We start from the raw sequence: 21,384 nt of genomic DNA on the forward strand, positions 1-21,384 counted from the left end.
TTTCCAGAATGGAACCACCCTGCTAGGTAACCATCTTTTTGTGGGAACAGAAACAAGGGGAAGCAACTCTTCAGTCACTCGGTGGATAGAAGGAGTTCTTTTGGGGGCAGGGAGAACTGACATTAAGAAACCTGCTTCTCCACATTCTCTGTCCCCTTCTCCTGCCACTCGTGGATTCACCAGAGATGTGGGAGAGCTGGCTTTTTGGCACTGTGGCAGAGGCCCAATTATCTTCACCTAAAGGCAAATAACCAAGGGGCATGTTCACAGCAGCTACTCATGGGCAGGAGCAGCAGGACAGGCCCTGCCCTTAAATTTACCACAAAATAATTGCCACAGACTGACTGACTGGAGCAAAAACTGGAATGTGCCACTTTTGAAGCAGAGCAAGAAAAGACGGCTGGAGACTGCCTTTGCAGTGGACTGGATGCAATATGAGGACATTTTGCATTCATGACATCAACACATGCTTAGTGTGGCATCTTTGTGCTGGGGCAAGCGGGGCATGCCACTTTTTTATTATTATTACTGTTGGTCCCATAATCGGCCAGATGTTTAGACTGGATTTGGCATTTTTATTCACCTATTTGGACCTTCTCAAGGACCTGGGATAGGCAGATGTTGTTGTTTGATGATGATGATGATGATGATGATGATGATGATGATGATGATGATTAAAAGGGATTTCTTTTAATAAAATGTGTTAGTCTGAAAAGGTGCTACCAGATTCCTGAATTTTGCAGGGCATAGACTTAACTCGGCTCTCCTCCTACAACCTTTTCAGAACAGGAGAGGCTGCCATTGGGAGGGAGCTCCCACAATAACTGTTAGGCTTCACGACTGAAAATAACCAGTCTAGCTAGGGAAAGAGAGGAGAGACGGAAATCCATTATTGTATACTTGCAAGATTATTGTCGACCTGCCCCATCGCATTAGCAACCGCCGGAGCTTGGAGGAGGAGCGCTCTCCTCCCACAGGAAGCACAGGGCGACAAAAAGGGAAGGGACTGCGGGACCGGGTCCAGCCCCTTTTGCGTTCCTCTCACGTTGCGATGGATGTATTTTTAATTGCGATTGAATCGAGCGGTGCAGAGCTAGACGTTTGCAAGCCGGAGTGGGTCCCTTTGAAACCGGCTTCCTAATTCCCGAGGTGATCGTTTCTGCTGATATGTGAGCTCCCTCTCAGCCCTCGGCCCCCCTTGTTTGCGGGTAAGCAGGGGACGATCTGAAGCTGTGATCGTGGTCCAGAAGCGATGCAGTGTTATAAACGCTGCGGGGGGGGGGGGGGGCGTGAGAAGAAACATTTTGTGGTTCCAGAGGGGCGCGGGAGGGGTCGGGGAAGAGAAGTAAACGGAGGGTTCAAAAAAAGAGCTTTGAGTCAAACAATAGCTTACTAAATCTCTTGTTTTGATCTCACTCGTTGTGCGTCGTTTTCTATTACGTTTTGCGTTTGTTTGCTCGAATGACGTGGGGAAGAGAAAAATAAACCTGTAGGGTATTGCGGAGATTTCATAATGGCAGGAGAAGGAGTTGTATATTCGACTTTGCGTCATTTGGAGGAGGAGGCGGCACGCGGATTTCAGTGGCGTCCAGAGCCAGCCTCATCACCCCTGGGCAGCTGCAGGAGCATCACTGGGTATTGTCGTGCAAGCCTCTCCCCAATGCCATCTCCAGCTGAGGAGTTGGGATTATTGACAAAGAGCTTTCTTACAGACTTAGATCTCTATATAAGATAACACTTTGCTTCAGATGTGTAAAAATAGGACAGTCCCCTAAAAAAGAGAGGTGTGCCTCTCCCATGCTTTGATGCTGTTTTAGCTGCAGCAACCAGAATCTTTGTTCACATTTGCACCTACAACACCCTTAATTTTTAAGGGATCCCATAGATGATTATTCAGAAATAACCCTCCCCATGCTGATTCTCCCCACGTATATTGGACTCAACATGGGAATTCTGGGAGTTGAAATCCAACACCCAGAGTGCAGCAGTTGGGGAGAGCTGCTCAAAAAGAACTCATCAAACACATTTTGGCTTATTTATTTATTTATTTATATGTTTGATTGATTCATATCCTGCCTTTTGTACAGGAGCTCAAGGCAGTGTTCATAGTGCTCCTTATACCTTGCAGCTTTGTATTGCTGTCACATTTGACACACAACTCTTGTAATCTGAAGTTTTGTAAACACACATTTGGGACTGTGGCCCACTGAGATTGTTGGGTCTTTCTCCCAGAGTTGTACAATATGAAACTGCAAGTCAAAAATATTAAACACACATTCATGGCTCTAAACAGATGGAAGTACCAAGAAAACTAGGGAGAGTTTTTCAGTAAACACCTTTGTCCTAAGACAGATGCTTTGCTTCAAGATTATACAGAAAAGTAGTGGCAAAGAAAGAACCCGTTCCTATCAATACCCTCCCTAACAATATTATCTGTTCAAGAGAGACTACCAATGATAGTTAACCTTCTTAAAATAAAAACCGATACAATCCATCAATCTAAACATAATGTGTCAGCATAAAATAAAACCATCTGGTGAACAAGACAGAACATTCAGTTGAGAAAGATGCATGAAAAGATGCATGGAAATATTGGCCTCCCTATTAAGGGTAGGAAGTTTAAACACATTTTGTCTATTTTTGTTTACTAAATGCATGTCTGTTTGGAAGTGAGTTTACCTTCAGAGGTTTTCATTGTAGAAGTTGCCCATGTAAAGAAGATTGCACATTTTGGTAGAAAGGTATAAAAACAAAGATGTGAGATCTCTTCTCTTTGCAGTGATAGACAGTAGAAATATTAACAGCATCTAACAGGCACAATGTGAATGGAAAACGTTTCGCCTACAAATGTGTTTGCTAGATCATAATATCTTGTGCCTATATGCAAGTTAGGAATTCAGGGAACTGAGGTCTCAGTACATCTGGAGGGCATCAAACTGGGGAAGAATGACATAGCTCCTAAAGCGATGTGACAATGCCTAATTTTGAGTCACTTCATTTTCCAACAGAACTAAAGTTTATCCCAAAGGGAAAACCCTGACAAACAAACAAGAAAACTTCCTTTGTGGGAATGAGGTAAGCTCAGACCAAATAGATTCCTCTGTTGGATTGCTTTGCATATCTGCTTTTCAGAAATTAAAACATTATTTGTGTTTCTAATGCCTAGAAGAAAAACGTGGTGTTGTCAACATTTAAATATTTAGAAATGTTACTGCTACTTGGCTTGCTGTATAGAGGTATTTTGACTGAATTGCTAAACCACAATGTATACATCATTTATATAGATATAGATATAGATATAGATATAGATATGGATATATAGTCAGTCATCTCTCTCTCTCTCTCTCTCTCTCTCTCTCTCTCTCTCTCTCTCTCTCTCTATATATATATATATATATATATATATATATATATTGCCAGTCAGAATCAATCCACTGCATAACCTCTTCACTGAAAATTATGGACCATAATCTACCATGCTGGTCTAGTGCAGATTGGTAGGTAGATGTTTTTAGACTTCCCAGCCTAGGGCTGAGAAAGAGTGACTAGACCAAAGTTACCCAGCCAGCTTTCATGCCTTAGGGAGGATTAGAACTGGGTGTCCCTGGGTGTCCCTTGCTCCTAATCCAGCAACACTTTAAACATCTCAAAATTGAACAACTGTTTTAGTAGATGGTACATATTTATTTTAAATGTATTTATTAGATTTACCTCCTGTCTTTTCTCTAAGAGCTCAAAGAGACTAATATGGATATCTGTCTTCATTTTATCTTCATAAATATCTTTACTTGCTCGCACACACCAGTGCCCTCCTTCGCTTGCACACAGACTACGCCCTCCTTTTCCCTTTACTCGCTTGTACACGTGCACCACACCCCCTTCACACAGCGCTGCGGCTCTGGGGCTTTGCAGGAGGAAGGCTAAAACCTCATGAATGGCTAGTAGTTTCCAACGTGAGCTGCAGAGTGTGTGCCAGAAGCGCCCCCGGAGAGTCCTTGAGCAAATGAAGGAGGGAAGGAAGGCATGTACATGCAAGTGAGCGAAGGGGAAAAGAGGGAACAGGTGCGTGCAAGGAAAGGGGAAGGAGGGCGCAATGCATGTGTATGAGCGAAGGGGGGAAGGAGGGTGTGGTGCAGGCATGCGAGGAAAGAAAGGACAGGGTGGGTGGGGGAGATTTACCGGAGTGACTTGCAACCTCCCCTGCCAGTTTCCCCATTGACTTTGCTTGTGGGAAGCCGGCAGGGAAGGTTGCAAATGGCGATCACGTGATCGTGGGGTGCTCGGCTACCAGTTGTAAGTGCAAATGGGTTGCCAAGGGCCCAGATCATGATCACATGACCACGGGGGTGCTGCAGTGGCTGTAACTTCAGGGACCAGTTGTAAGTCCATTTTTTCAGCACTGTCATAATTTTGAACAGTTGCTGAACTAATGGTCATAACTCAAGGACTACCTGTATTGTCCTATAGTACTGCAGTGTTATGAGCCTTATTCTTTGTTATTATTGGTCCTAATTGTCAAACGTCATACCTGGATTCAGTAGTAAATCTCAGCTCCCCCCTAGACTAAAGACTCTTGAACACAACTAATCTAGTCCCAATAAATATGCAGATTGTGAATCTGTAGCTAGTCCATGCCCAAGGTTATTGAAAATTTAATGGGAAGGCTAAATAAAGTTGCATGGATTCCTGAGGATTGTTGATGGTGATCTGTAGAGGTTCTGTGTCCTCTGTGACAGATCCTGAGTACAAGAGCTGACCATCAAAAGTCTCAACCTAACAGGAGGTTGAACGGGCTAAGTGAGCAGAGCATATTTGGGTGCAATGGAGGATTCAGTGAAGATACCCATGGCACCATTATTGATTAAGGCCTGTATGGTGATCCCGATTCACTGTTCCCACCTTACAAGGACAAAGCCTTTTATTATATGGGATTTTGCGGTATTTACCCTCCAGCACTCCTGACAGTAATGGCAATGTTTCAATTTGATATGCAATGAAGAATTATAGTTTCCTGTTTTGCACAGACAATGAAGAGAGGTGTTAACTTGAATACCAAATTCTTCAATAGATCTTAGATTATGTCTTACTTAAAAAAAAAAAAAAACAGAACATCTCATTTAGGAACTCCATTGTGCTTGTAGAGAAAAGGCTTGATCCAGTGTCTTATAATTGTTATTTTTGGGGAGGAAGTTATTACATATATAAACTCAATTGTGAGACAAGATTTAATATCTCAAATGTTCATATTCTTCTGAATTATATTCCTATTGCATGGAAGTTGACATTTGGACAAAGAAAGTGGATTGTCTATGCCTTACTTACAACTAAAAGACTTACTATTCAGCATTGGAAAGATAAACAGCTACTCAATGGTTTGTGGAGATGTTTTTAGCAACATACAGATGAATTACCTACTAACATAGGTTAGCTATGGATTATTATAATGAAATATAGCTACCATTTATTGAAATGTTTGTGTAGAATTTTCATACACACACACACATACATGTAGCTATCCATGAATATATGCCTTGTATGTCTTTGTTCCTTTCTTTCTAGGTTTCTTTTGTTTTCTTTTTGATAACTTTGGGCTTGTTTCCTTCCTTCCTTCCTTCCTTCCTTCCTTCCTTCCTTCCTTCCTTCCTTCCTTCCTTCCTTCCTTCCTTCCTTCCTCCCTTCCCTTCCCTTCCCTTCCCTTCCCTTCCCTTCCCTTCCCTTCCCTTCCCTTTCTATTACATTCATAAAAGCAAAAAAAGAAGTTTCTAGTACAGAAGCTGGCATTGTGCAGATCACCAGCTTCTACTGTTAAACATAGTTGCAAGAATGCCTTTAGCCACAATAAGGAATCCACTGTGATGGTAAAAATCAGTTCACCTTCTCTGAATGGATGTTTTGTGACCAGTTCACCATGGCAGCCATTTTGTAAGAACTCCCACCAGTTGCTCTCAGAATCCCAAATGGTTCCCAACTCAAAAGTTTTGCCTATCTCTGCTTATGAACACATGCATCTTCTCTCCATTTTCTTTCTGGTTTAGCTTTTCATTTCTCTGATTATTGTCTCTTTAACTGTCCTATCCTCAGCCTATTTCCTTGGCTTGTTGTTTTCTGGAGTTCTTGCTTTTTCATTCATTGGGCTTCATTTATCAAATTTATATACCAAATTTATCTCATTTAAAAGTCACCAAATGAGCATCATAGCAAAGTGAGGATTTGAATCTAGGTCTCTTTCTTCTCCTAGTTTTTCTTTGAAAACTCTGCTTTGATTTGAAGTGAGCTCTTGAACCCTTCTGCATGTCACTGTCACTATTATAACACATTATAATATTTTAAAATTAAATATACATCCCCCCCAAATGTTGCAGTGTATCTTCACATAAATCTTTTTGCATAGAATTTTATGTAACTGGCTCCTGTTCTGAAAATAGCATTCTGCTAATCCTCGCTCAGCACATATTTGTTCAGATGAAAGAATTATGTATCTGTTAATTCATATGCACCCATTATATACTCTTGAATCACCTTGGGTCTTCATCAGTAAGCTATTTAAATTAAATTCTCATATCTTAATTGAATAGCTCTCCTTGATGAAGTAACCCAAATGGTTTAGGACATAAAGTGTATGTGTTAATAAAGTACTGTGTGCCACAGACTTGTTTTTCTAGAATTGTAATGAATGGCACTTTGCCAGTTTTGTCTTATTTCCTCACTGATATCCAAAATGCCTGTTCTGAAATAATAGACTGAATGTATTACTTACTCTTACAAAGGGACTGGGATCCAATCTTTAGAACCTATACATGGATGATGAACATAAGGCTTTGCCCACACAAATAATACAGTGTCCTTCCAGCATCTATATCCATTTTCCTTGATTTAGTGATCCACCTTTTCAAAACCATGCCAGGAATATGGTGGTAGGAATAAATTATGTGGTAGCCCCCAAATCCTAAGCAGGTAATCTTTGGTCAGTTCTAGACTGCAGGACTAAACGCTTAAAATGGTCTGATTCAAGCTCCTGACAGATCTGGATAGTTTGTTGACTGTGCTTGGGGAATTTCTTGCCTCTGTCTGCAATAACGTTTGCTGCCCTGGCTGATCTGTGGAACTGATTCAGGGTACAGGAAGTTGACATTATCATTTTTAAGCATCTTCTTTTCTTTAGCAGAGCTCATCCAGCACCTTGGTTTATCAGGGAACTGAGCACAATGAAACAGATAGGGTGTAGAGGAGTACAGAGGTAACCTTGAGGAAGGAATGCAAGATCTGTTAAGTAAATGACAACTCAGTCCTGGGAGAGAAGAAAGCGTGGAAAGGAAACTCAGAATAATCCAGCCAGATTCTGTTTTGTATAAAAGAAAGCAGAGGGATACTTGGCAGGTTTTTAAGATTCTGTTTTTATACCCTATACTATGAGTTTAGAGTTTCAGTAGTCCTTGCGTTGTCTGTTCCATGATCTGACCTACCTTGAAGGATTGATGTAGGAGAGGACAAATGAAGGAACACTCAAGGTGGATAAAACTGAACACATAATTGTTAGAATTACCAAACTCCAGCAATTACAGTAGAGGGATCCTTTTTAAGGACCATTTGATATTCTACTCCATGTCAGTAAACACAACAAAGAGAGCATCTGGCTCCATTGCAGTTCATAGGATAGAGCATTAATGCTTTTCTGGATTATGTGGCATCTCCTCCAAGATGTTGGAAGAGGAGAACCAGAGCAACCCAAGATTTGGTATAGGCTGATGAAAATTCTTTGCAAACAAAGTTGCTCAGATTTCTTCAACTTGGAATCCAATGTTAGGGCAAGTGATAGAAAGATAATTTGGGCAACTACTCATCCTATTCATATAGATTGTTTTCAGCTTGTGGATTTTGAGGACATGGACAGATTATGTGGAGAAACAAGACCAATCTCTGTTTGCTTGACTCTTGACCCTCCTAGATGATTAGACTATTCAGGATAGGGGTGGCCACAAAGATAAGGGATATAATTTATGCCGTCTTTTGCATGGAATATGTTCCCATCTGCTTAAAAGAAATGATCGTTAAAATGTCCCTCTCAACTCACAAGATCGATTTGTTTCAGGCTAATCTTAAATATTCAGTTTTTGAGAAATGTGCCCTTGCAGTTCCAGATACATTTGAACCCATTTCCATGAGGGTTATATCTAGGATATGATACTGAGACAGCTTTGATCACCTTTGTGTGTGGGTGATTTATGCTGTAAACTAGATGGAGAGAATGTAATTCTATTAGTTCCTAATGACTTCTTGGCAGCTTTTGATACCATAGACCATGGTATCCTTCTGAGCTGTCTGGTAGAGTTGGGCCTTAAGGTCCAATCCAGTCCTTCTGTCAGGCCATATCCAGAAGGTGATGCTGGGAGACAACTGCTCAGTGCAATCCCTATTTTGAGCATTGTCTGATCTTGATGATGAGTTTGATGAGAGAAACTAAGCTGAAATTAAATCCAGGCAAGAAGGAGATATTGTTCATAAGGAGAAAACTAGAACTGGGGATTGAAGCAAAGTCTATTTAGGTGAGCTGTGCTCTCATAGAAGGAGCTTGTCCACTGTTAGGGAGTACTCCCTTTTTCATCCCCAGTAATTAGATTAATAAGTGATGGTTATGGTCAGGAGTGTGTTTACATAAGTACAACTGATGCATTAATAATAACTCTTTCTGAGCTGCTGGTGATAATTGTCCATGCTTTGGTTACAATCTGTCATGACTACTGCAATGCACTTGAAAAGGGTCTGGAAATTAAAATGGATGCAAAATGCAAGGTTCGGGGATCATGTGCTGCCTGTATTGAAAAATCTGCACTTCTGCCCATTGCCTACTGGGCACAATTTAAGGTGTTGATGTTGACTGCTTAACAGCTTAGGGTTAAGAGTGAACACCTCTCCTACTATGAACCTGACTGATTACATAGACCAGTAACAGAGGGACTTTTGAATATATGCCACTGCCATAAGTGTATACACTTGATATATAAGAGAGGGCCTTCTCTGAGGTTCCCAGGCTATGGCATGCTCTTACTCTCTGAATATTTAGGAAACAGCAAGGACACATTTCTTTCACAAATCCTTAAAAGTATTAGTTGATTTTAATGCCATGTTCTAGTTTTTATATTTTCATTCAAATTATTGTAAGCCATTTTTACTGTATAAGCGGAAAGGTGCAGTACATATTTAATAAATAAATGTGCAGATTGGTGTATCCTTGGCTTATAGTTTATTACTGCACACAGTATGCAGATCATCAGACTAGGCTAGAGTTACCTTGGTGGAAAAGCCATTGCCAGGAACCTGGGTCTTAATGAGTAGTTAACTATTCTAGACCAATATGTGCTCAAATGTGAGAAGTGAATTAAAAATACTATATTGTTGGAGCTTTTGATTGGCTGACTTTGGAGCCTCTTGTTTGGCTAGTCCTCTTGATTATTTATGTAGAAGATTGGCATTTTGTCTTTGATTAGTATGTTGCATTTTCTTCTGACTTTATTTACTGACTGCGATGGAATGTATCTATGAGGAGGAGAGTGATGTGGGAGATCAAGGCTATCAGGAAGGAGGGGGTGCATTCCAGGAGGGGGGAGGAGGCAAGAGGCAGCATAGTCCGCAGGGGGAGCGTGAGAAGAGAAAGAGATTCAGGATAGCCACTCCTTAGAATCTCACAGGGTATATCCACTAGTTGCTGTAGTATAGATTTAGTTTGGCAAGATTCTGTCTATACGGTGTAAGCAAATCAAGGAACTGAACTTGACTGGACTGTTTCATCGTTGTTCTTGGGCTGGGCCTGACACTTACTTACTTATCAAATGTATATGGGCACCCATCAACAAATAATTCTGGGCAGCTATATACAGTATCTGTATCTATATTTATGGAAAGCGTGCAAGCATAAAAGATTGTATTTGTGCAAAAGCCATCCTTGCCAAGGCTGCCACCTCTTTGCATGAGCTGTGAATCCAGGAGGACTCCAAGATTGCATATCAATTCTTTCTGGGTGAAAGCTAGCCAGAGTTAAAAGTGGAAGATCTCCAGATCTGGGGGGCCTAAAACCCATAGCTACTCAGTGTTGTTAGGACTGAGTTGAACCCTCTTTTTCCCATCCTCCAGGCACTGGGAAAGAACCTTGATGGCATCGCTTGGAAGTCCTGGGGCAGAAATGTAAAACTAGCATCAACATGCTGATGATACTTAACCCTGTGCTGACAGATTACTTTTCCCAGCGGCTTCATGTGGATGTTAAATAGAAGCAGGGAGAGAGTCAAGCCCTATAGCACTGCATAAAGCAGAGGCTGAGGGCTAGATCTCTTCCTCCTACCAACCCTGCCTGGAAACAGCCTTGGAGGAAGGAGGAGAACCTCTGAAGTACCATGCCCCTCAGTCCCAACCTCCTCAGCTGGCCCAGAAGGATGCCATGATCATTGGGTATCAGTAAGCCACCAAAAGATCCATCCCAAGTGTGCCAGAGGTCATCTACAAGCACAATTAATATCATGAAGTCCAACTGGAGCAGGTCTTTATTAATTATTCCAACTCAAGCTGTTGACTCCAGAGGACAATCATCTGTAGGCCTGTTCTTCTACACGCTTGAGGAATTGTATAATTGTTAGGGCATAGCCCAAGTGTTATTAGGCTATACTTTGGATATGACAAGATGGGATTTCCTGCATTTGCCTTCATTTTCTAAATTTCAAGCAACCAACTTAGAAAAACCTGCTTAGCCTTTGTGTTAGTGTTAATTTGGTATATAGCATTATACGATCATGAATGATTGACTAATTTTCACCTCTTACTTTATTTTGAACACTTAAGGTTTTACCATACCTGCAAGCTACCTGGAAGAATTATGGGTATCCGGCTACTTCACTTCTCTTCTATAGTGATCTTTTTGCTGCTTCTGGTGGCAGGTGCATTAACAGCTTTACTGCCTAATATTAAGGAAGATAAAATGCTCGCTCTGCGAAGGGAAAGAAAATCCCAAAGCCAGTTTGCTTCGGATTCGTTTACTCTTATTATGCAGACATACAATAGAACAGACTTACTCTTGAAGCTTTTAAATCATTATCAAGCCATCCCTCATTTACACAAAGTGATAGTTGTGTGGAATAACATTGGGGAGAAAGCACCTGAAGAAATATGGAATACCTTGGGACCTCATCCTATCCCAGTCATCTTCAAAGTACAAACAGTAAATCACATGAGGAATAGACTTCAGGTTTTCCCAGAGCTGGAAACAAAAGGTAATTACTCTCTTTATTTTTATTTATTTATTTATTTATTTATTTATTTATTTTTAAATTTATATGCTGCCCATCTCCCTCAGAGGGTGACTCTGGGCAGCTTACAATTAAAAACCATGACAATAAAAACAATAAAAATATGAATACCCCCCAATTAAAACATAATACATCTCTTACTCTCTCATTCCACTTCCCCATCAATAATCATTACTGCTTATAATACAACAAAGGGGTTATTAATGAATAATTCATACATTGCATAATTGATTATTTAATAACTACAACAACATCATGCAGTGACTTTCATGGGTGAATAAACCATCATAGCTCAATATGATCAAACTTTCATATGGACATGAATTCACATTATGTTAAAGCATAATCTAGGTTTATTTGTTATGGTTTCGTTTGTATTATCAGCCCACTTATTGTGGTTTGAATACTCTGATTTAGGTTTAGCATGCTCTGTGTGCTCAGTGAACTCAACTCTGGGTTTTTTATTCAGTATACCATGGATTCGCTCATGAGACTAAGCCAAAACTGAACAAATCACATTAACGTATAAATAATGTATAAATCTACCCAGTATCTTATATACAAAATATAATTACATATAATTACATATAATGAGATTCCCCCCAAGATTCAAATGGTCCCCACCCTACTGGTATATTGAAGAGCCCTGAAGACGTGGCTGTTCACCAGGTCTTGAACAAGAGTGATTGAAGCCCTGTTTTCTTTTTGGTCTTTGTTCCCTCTGGGTTTGTTATCTCTGCTAACTTTGCTCCTTTTGTTTTGTGTTGTGTTATTTCCTTGTTTGTAAATGTTTTTAACAATTTGTAAACCACCCAGAATCCCTGGAAGTTGGGTGGCATATTATTACTATTATTGTTGGTCACATAGATTAGACTAGATTTGGCACTTTTATCTACCTACCAAGTCCTTCCCAAGGACCTGGAATAGGCAGTTGTTGTTGTTTGATGGTGTTAAAGGTGTCATCGCAGGATATAAGCTGTTCCAAGTAAAGCTGCCTTTTGCAATTGACTGATGGTGATGATGATGATGATGATGATGATGATGATGATATTATTATTATTATTATTATTATTATTATTATTATTATTCACATCACCTCAGGAATTTGGACCAAATAATGATGAACTTTTATCATTATTTGGTCCAATATATATGAACTTTATTCTTCTTTCTTGATGGTTTGAAAGCTACAGTGATGTTCTGCCTTGAGTCAACGTCCCTGGTTGTTTGCTTTCCAGAATATTTCTCTGGTGCCTGGGACATGAGTATAGGTAGTCCCCAGTTTAAGAATAAGTTCCATTCCCAAGGTCTGTCCTTAAGTCAAATTTGTATGTAAGCCAGAACAGTATTATTGTATAATAGTGTATACATAGTATTGTGTAATGAACTCAAACCATTGCATATTTAACTAAATCATTGTGTATTTAACTCAAATTTTGCTACAATAGGCTCCATTCTTAACTATGGGTCATCCATAAACCAGGTGTTCTTAACCTGAGGACTACCTGTATTGCGGCATTCAGTGGAAGTCTGTTAAAGAAATATAGGGCTCACATGGCAGTAATCTAAAGTCCTATTTCCTCCTTCTCCTCCCTCCCTCCCTCCCTCTCTCCCTCCCTCCCTCCACAGTTTTAGCAATTACTTGTTCTCACTTTCACTCCATGCACCCCTTCTATTTTTTTCTCCTTCCTCCACAATGGTTGCCAGCACTACTTCTAACCATCTGTTACACTTGCTTCCAGCCACTTTTTCTTTTCTCTCAGTTAATTTGATGCTAATGTCTCTCAACCAGGACTGTAATTCTGCCCTTTGTAGCTCAAGCAGGTTACAGAGTTGGTCTGCCATTTTTATGACCCCCACTATCACCTGCTATACATTGTTGAGATTGGATTCTCACAACACGCTAAGCCCAAAAATGTGTTTTGCTTGCTTTGTGGTTTAGTGTGTTGGGGGAACCCAGACATTAGGTTTGCAAATCATGGCTTAAGGGTTGTTGTGTTTTCTGAACCCTTCTAAATGTGGTATATTCAGTAGAGTATGGTAAAAATATTGGTTACAGCAATGTATGAACCCAGCCTACGTGTGGAATCTTAAACATTCTTACTACAGAGTTAAGCCCTATTGAACAAAGTAGAATCCACTTTGAATATAAAAGCTGAGATCATGCAGCAGAGAATGAAACATAAACGTTTTCTATGATTCTTGGTATAATGAGATCCAGAGGCTTTTTCACTAATTATTGTTCACTTTTGAGGACAAGAGAACTAAACAATTCAGCTGCTCACATCATAATTTGGGGTTCTCTTGACGTTGGCAAGATCCTGCTAAAGAACAGGGCTTTCCAGTTACAGTGAACATTGTTCAATCGGTTGTAAGTATTTTGCTCAGTAAATGCATGCACTCATTAAAATGCATTTTTCTCCATTCAGCTGTTTTGATGATGGATGATGATACCCTAGTTAGTGCCTACGACCTAGTTTTCACTTTCTCCATTTGGCAGGTAATGTTTGCATTCTGCTTTGCATACTTACTTTATTTGGTACAAAAAGTATTTTGAGCTATGTAGTGGTCCTCAAAGGTCTTCTATGCATGCCTACTTAGAAATTAGTGCCAAAGAACACAGCATACACAAATAGTTGTGGAGCACTTTTCCTAAAATTGGTGATTTCCAAAAGTGCCAAGGTCTTCTAACAGATTGTATGTCTGCTAGGTATGTGTTAGACACAAAAAGAATTCAGCTGTATTTTGAAACTCAGATTTAACTAGCATACTGAAAGCCAAACTACACATTCAAAGATTTAACAGAGAGATCGGTTCTATATGTTTATTATGTGGTGCAGGAGATAGGTTTCCACTGTACCAGTAGAACAGCCACCCTGTCTTCTAATTGCCCAGCCTGGGAAGGGAAAAGGAAAATACAGTAGAAAATAAGGAGACAGCATATACACTAACAACATTCCAAAAAACACTGTCGGTGATGAGTAGTTGTTGACTATGTAGACAAGAAGATCCATCCCTAGAGAGAGAGAGTTAATGAACTCCTGATGGCAGATTTTCATAAGGTCACAGGGACCATAATCTACTAATCTTAATGGTAGAACCTGCAACAATCCCACTTTTGCTAGTTGCCAATCTCTCCATATATATCGGAATTCTCTTATGTTTTTGAACAAAACATGCACAGTAGGGCTGTGTGACACTTTGGATTCTAAGGGGTAGGGGGGAATGTACCTCCCTGATGCAACTGCATCTTTTCCCAGGATTGCATGGCTGCCTTCTGCAGCTGCACTGTGATCCCAGGAAAAGAGGTGTTTGACTTGAGGAGTTGCAAACAGCTGCAATGTGCACGTAGCCCATTTGAATCTGAAGCACTGCATAACCCTAACATACAAACCATACCACATAGCTTGCTGAACAAGCGCACTGTCAGCCCCGCTATGTAGACTAAACTAAGAAATCAACTTCACAGAAAGGCTAAAACTATTTTTATTGATATTGGCTATAGTAAAAGAATCTGATTGTGCTTTATTCCCCACTCCCTTGCCCTTATGTGAATTAAGGAGGTGTCTGCTGGAGATGCTTTTGCATTTCTTCTACCATGATTTTCCACTTGTCTATTGGTAATGGATCTGGCCTGTCTCAGTCAAGGTCATCTTCCTTATTCTCTACACACACACACCCTTCCAAGGATAAGATACACAAAGGAGGAAAGTATTCTTTGACCAAGCTGTCCAAAGGATGCAAAGAAAAGCAAGCTGCTGCACCCACCTCCTCTAGTTCACCATATAGGGTACAGGACTGGGAAGCCAAATATTTATTTTAGATAAAAATAAATTCTATTTTAGATAGAATTTATTTCTATCTGGGAAGGAATTATTATAGGTAGTCCTCAGGTTATGACCGTTCATTCAGCAACCATTCAAAGTTACAACTGCTGAACGAATGGCACTTATGAAGAGTCCTCATAGCTCTGGCCATCGCAGTGTCCCCACAGTCATGTGGTTGCAATCCAGGTGCTTGGCGCCCAGTTCACAATTATGACATCACAGCAAGCCTTGATCATGTGATCACGATTTCCAATGTTCCCTGCCAGCTTCCCCCAAGCAAAGTCAACAGGGAAACGAGCAGAAAGTCAGAAGACACAGTCATGTGAGGTCCTTGCTTAATGACCCGTGCGGTCCTCACTTAACTATAGCTGCTGGGACTGCTGTCGCTAAGCAACATGTTCATGTGACATCACGCTTTACAACTGTGTCACTTAGCGACAGCAATTCCGGTCCCAATTGCTGTCATAAGCTGAGGACTGCCTATATGACACTTTTTGCGCATCTGCCCCAAACTGAATGCATTTCAGTTCTGCATGTATCTGAGAGTTGGTGTAACATAGTAACACCTGTTCTAAATATCAGGCAGAGCTTAATTCAAATCTTACCTCTGCTGTGGTCTCCCTATGTCCCTCAGGCACGTTTTTCAATTTCACTCTTTGGAAATTAATAATACTGGTACTTTATAAAATAGCTGTCAGGATTAGACTAGATTATGGATTTGGTGCATTTTGAATATGTGAATTATTATGTAAATTGGGATATTGCAGATGTGGAGTTCCCAAAAAGACCAACTCTCCTCTGGATTTTTCTAGAAGGAATTTCAGTGCTCAGACTGGGAACAAGCTTCAGAAAAAAATGAATCCTGTTCTTTCATAATATAGCACAGAAGATGCACAAATGGCTATATAGTATACAGGCAAACTGGACCCTGCTGAGTCCGTAAAGCATGCCAACATAGAAATCAGGGCAGTTTCTGAATTCCACTCTTAACATTTAACTTTTTAAGTATCTATCATTTCTTGGCGCAGAATGTGATTCAGTTTGCAGTGATAGTAAACCTTATCGTGGGGAACACCTCGTAAAAGATTCTTTTTGATATATTTTTTTGTTATTGTGTCATAATCCTTTGCAATTGTGATCATTTTCAACAAGGCACCGAATAGCAATATTATGACGACTTTCTTGTCTTACAGCAATTTCCGGATCAGATAGTTGGATTTGTTCCCAGAAAGCACATACCCAGCCCTGCAGGGATATATAGCTATGGGAGCTTTGAACTGCAGGGTCCTGGCATCGGCAACGGGGACCAGTATTCAATGATCCTAATAGGAGCAGCCTTCTTCAACAGTGCATACCTAGAACTTTTTCAAAAACAGCCTGAAGCTGTGCACACCATGATAGATGAGACTCAAAATTGTGATGACATTGCCATGAATTTCTTGGTAGCCAAACATACTGGAAAGCCATCAGGCATGTTTGTGAAGCCAGTAGACATCAGGAATTTAGAAAAAGAAAGTAATAGTGGTTATTCTGGAATGTGGCACCGGGCAGAACACTTGCTGCAAAGGTCCTACTGCCTTAATAAATTGGTTAGTATCTATGGCAACATGCCTTTAAAATATTCTAACATTATGATTTCCCAGTTTGGTTTTCCAAACTATGCTAATCACAAGAATAAAGTATAAGGATATGCTCCAAGTAAATGCTTCAACATGCTTCTCAGCAATTAAAATAACAAACCAAGTAGGGAAGTATGTAAAGAAATCTGTAGGGTACACATTATTTGGAGCTTATTTCTGCAAGAGCTCTTTGGGGATGTCATGTCTGGGTGAAACAGTCCATCTCTTGTGCTCAGCATGTGAAAGCTTCTTCCGTTGGCTTTGCTATTTATCCCCATTTCAGACAACCCCAAACGCTTGAATGCAGATTATCCCAGAAAGCCATGTGCATTCATGTAATCAAAGTTGCAGATATATCTCCAACCAAAATGTGTAAGCCCACAACCATTTTTATTTTCAGCCAGCCTGTTCAGATATATCAGTAAAAGGATGAAAATAATGAATTCTCCATAAAATTGTAGTATTTTGTTTTCCACATACAACCAGGCTACACTTGATTTGTATGTCAGATACTGATCCAGTGATTCATTAGTTTTATTCATAGAAATATGAAATGACATATTTTCTGTGGAATAATTTTCTGATTTGAGAACATTTGCAATAACATTATTTTCTGCCCTCCCACAGCTAAATAATAATTTTTAAAAAACAAACAGTGAAATATTTGACACAAATGTATTCTCTTGATCTTGGGACATATTGAAAGTTTGCCCTTTCCTTCCACAAATCTCTTGATTTTAAAAGTTTTTTGTATTTTGAGACAGTGCTACTTTATGTCTTAAGCCAAGACCTCAAATAGCTTGCACTGTTTTCTGACTCTGACATAATGATAAAATGTTTCTGAGCTGATACAACTTGTAATATGTATGTGCTTCAATCTGAAATGCTCTCTGAGCATCTCTGAGACAACATACCAGTTTTAACTTCTTGCCTATCAGTAAAAGTCAGTAAAGGAAATTGCAAGGTTGGGAATCTTTTCCATGGAAATCATAATGCAAGACACTTGAAAGCAAGAGGGAAAGCTCCTAACATTTCAAGTTGCTGTCTTCTCTGTAAACTACTACTTCTGTATATTTAAGAGCAGCAATTGTGTTTCCAACTACATTACATTCCATGGAAGCCAGGTCTGAGATCCAGAGATCCTATATAACGCATGTTCTTTTTTTGCTTGCTTTAGCCCCCCCATCCAAAGCTATTCAATCCATATTTTAATATCCAACATGTTTAAACTGAACGTTTGTCACTATAAAAAAAACATTTTATCTGTGCAATATTTTGATCGGATCAAAAAGATTAAGCGTAGATTACTGTACAAAAGCTGCAGCCAACATCTGCAACAATGATCTGGGGCAGCTCACAGGTAGCAGAACAGAGGGCACAGCAGCAAAGTAGGAAATTGTATCAAAGATTACTCAGCCTACAATCAGTATGAGTTCAATTGCAATTTTTTTATTTGAATGCACATTTTTTCAGGCTTATGTAGATAGATGATCTGAAACTGGTGGCTCATTGCTGCCTTCAAGAAAAGAAAATGAATACGAGTATTTCGTTCGGGAATTGGGGTTATGCTCCCTTGAATATTAAAATGCTGTATTTCTGTTCATTCAGTTAAGTTTATTCTGTATCTGAGTTTGTGTATTTCTTTTCCTTCTGCTCAATCATTTTCAATCTGTTGAAAATATTTACAATTTAGAATTCAGTGACAACTGGAGATGTGACTGCCTAGTTCAGTTGTATTTTTGATGTATTTTCCCCCAAGAGTTGTGCATTTTTCCTCTTTTATAGTCATATTGTTTGTTTTTTCATCTTTATTTTCTAACAGAAACGCTAATAAAGATGTGTAATAATGACAAATGTTACATGGTTATTTATTGGCTGGAGTGAGCTATATTATACAAAAAGTAGACTAATTCCTTCTTTTACACTTGTGTGCCAATGAATTCCAACTACTGGAATTAAATGTACATAAGATTACAGCTCTGAAGATTGATTAGAAATGACTGAGTTGCAATCTTTATCTAGGATTGAGCTACATTATAAATAGTATCTTGGAAATAAAATCCTATTTGGGATTTATTTCCAAAGAAACATTGTATGTCCCCTGCACATTCCCTTATCCCCAATATTAGAATGAATATTCCCTAACTACTTGAAGCACATTGTTCAAGGCTCTGTCTTAATATAATGTCATCCCAGCTAAAGGACACTTTATGGGTCCTGGAAATGTAATACCATTTAGCTACAGATCTGTGATTTAGGAGGGTTATTTCACTAAAGCAAACCTGTATTTCTGGTTAGAAATGCCCCCAAAGTTAAAGTCTCTTTCAAGTTGAACTTGACTCTTGGTGGATATGCATATATCCATGTGAATTTCCTGCCCCCACTGACATTAGTGGAATTTTCAGTATGGGTGTGTGTGTGTTCGTACATGTTAAAATAAAGACTCCCAACTTTAGTTATTATTTATTTGTTCGATTTATGTTCTGCCTTTCATCCTGGAGTTCAACACAGCATTTCCTCCACCATTTTTTTCTCACAACAATCTCAGCAGGCTGAGGTTACTGAGTTTCTATGGCTGTGGGTGAACCTGAATCCAGGTTTCCCTAGTTCATTACTTTAACCTCTATACCACATCGGTTCTTCAGTTCATCTTCCAGTGACTACATCCATATGGTTTGCTTGGCAATGTTACAGAAGCGGTTTACCACTGCATTCTTCCAAGACGTTTTAACTTCCTAGTCTAACCAGTACTCCTTGAATTATATATATAGAGAAAGAGTGAATAAACCTCTGTTTTAAATTCTGCAGAAGAAGATCCAGAAATACATCCATACAATAAACATTAACTGCAGCTAATGCTTTTTACCCGAATTAAAGAGCAGAGTTTGTTTGCCTTATAAGGATGGGGCTTATTTAGATACTTGAGCCTCAGCACCACTTTTTTATACAAATTAAATGATACTGTAATGTAGTGGATTACTTTAGTGAAACTTGACATGTCTTAAAGCCATTATAGGCATTGGGCATAATCTTAAAATGGGGAAGAGAATCTTAGCCTGTTTCCTAAATCCAGGGAAACATTTTCCTACATAATACTGTTGACCCATTTTAGATTAGAACATAATGAATGGAAGTAGAACTGCATCATGAGATCCAATACTTAAAAGAATTAATTGCCCAATTTTCAATACACCAGCAGATGGCACTCCTAAGATCTTGCCAAGCAGTACTAAGAAAGAATAAGATCATGGAACTTTGAGTAGTAGTATATTGAAAGCTTAGTGTTGTACTGAAAACATTGTTTTATAAATATGGTGTTATTTATATAAAAATGATGGGTTATTAATGCAATATTTATGTCAGTTCAACAAGCTGCACAATAATCATATTAGTAGCATTAACTGCTATCTTTTACAAATATTAAACAGGCAATGTGATTAATGGATTACAATAGAGTATCTGAGCAAAGGAAACAAAGGAAAGATATTTCTGAAAGCAATGTTTGATAAAGCTGAATAGGAAACAGTTTCTGTAATGCGCACAAAAAATCCAGGTTACTGGGAAAAATGTCCTTGTGACAATCCATTTCTACTGTCTTGTCCATAATGTAGATTCATTGATACATTAGGATTAAGAAAGACATTAATGACAGTTTTAGTAATCTAAATGATTACTGTAAGATAGAATGATGTTTATGGAGCCCTTGGTGTTCTCTGAGCTTGGTTGTTTTCTTGCAGACGTTTCATTACCTGACTAGGTAACATCTTCAGTTCTTTCAGATCCACAGTTCAACCCTGAGCTACATATATTCTCTTCTATTGGTAGAATGGTGTTAGACCTGAGCCAGAGTTACAATAGACCAATCAGATGCCACAGAATCTAGATGTTTGTGCCCAATAGGCAGTGTTTATGCTCGTTATAAGGTTCCTCTCAGTTTGTAACTGACATTGTGAAGACAAGTATCTGGAAGGCCTAAGGGAAAAGTAAGTTCTTGAAACATTCTTATAATTTTAACTTTTAATCTGCTAGCTTCCTCCGAGCTTTTCCTTGGGGGTAGCACCCAGAATACAGTATCTTCCTATACTATGGGTTAAAGTCTTTTCCACCATTTGTATTGGAAGAGAAACATCATTGCTATCATTCCATTTATGTCTTCAGAAAGTTTGAAAAAGTAACTTCTGAGAAAATTAGTAATAATCATAGGATCGTAGTACCATACCTCTAACTATAAGAGTTTATATTTCTTCTCTACTCTTCAAGGTTGCTGCTCCTGAGCACAAGAACCAAACTGATATTTTGGTCAGTTAACAGCATAATATATTTTTATCATATGTAACTATCATAACAATGATTAAAAATATGAGGTAACATCCTTGGTACCATCCATGGACTTCTGTGCAAAATGTTAACTTGAAATAGTCAAAAGGCATCTTATGCAATTTTACATGAAATTCAATTTCAGTCACCTCACAAGGGTTTACTTTTAAATCATCCTGCACATGATCAGTTTGAATGCTTGGAATCCATAAATATAGGTCAGTTGCCTCTTTATGCCTTTATCTAATTTATGGGATTCAGGCAAAGAAGCTAGGTTTCCCAGGTTTATGAATGGAGTGATAATGCTAATTTACTAGTGCTTTAGAA

At 39.2% G+C, this 21,384-nt stretch overlaps 1 protein-coding gene across 1 annotated transcript; it reads left to right on the forward strand.

Annotated features, from left to right (window-relative positions):
- The first annotated feature begins 992 nt into the window (after positions 1-992).
- On the forward strand, positions 993-18,588 carry EXTL2 (exostosin like glycosyltransferase 2). The gene is made up of 5 exons (XM_007420250.4): positions 993-1,208; positions 3,009-3,075; positions 10,831-11,258; positions 13,724-13,794; positions 16,315-18,588. Exons 2-5 carry the CDS (start codon positions 3,071-3,073, stop codon positions 16,804-16,806), a joined length of 996 nt encoding a protein of 331 aa, XP_007420312.2. The 5' UTR covers positions 993-1,208; positions 3,009-3,070; the 3' UTR covers positions 16,807-18,588.
- Positions 18,589-21,384: the final 2,796 nt, after the last annotated feature.

This window comes from Python bivittatus, unplaced genomic scaffold (genome assembly GCF_059951505.1).
Source record: "Python bivittatus isolate LINGU-HERP-01145 unplaced genomic scaffold, Pbiv_v1 ctg000700_np1212, whole genome shotgun sequence".
In the NCBI taxonomy this organism is placed as follows: Eukaryota; Metazoa; Chordata; class Lepidosauria; order Squamata; family Pythonidae; genus Python; species Python bivittatus.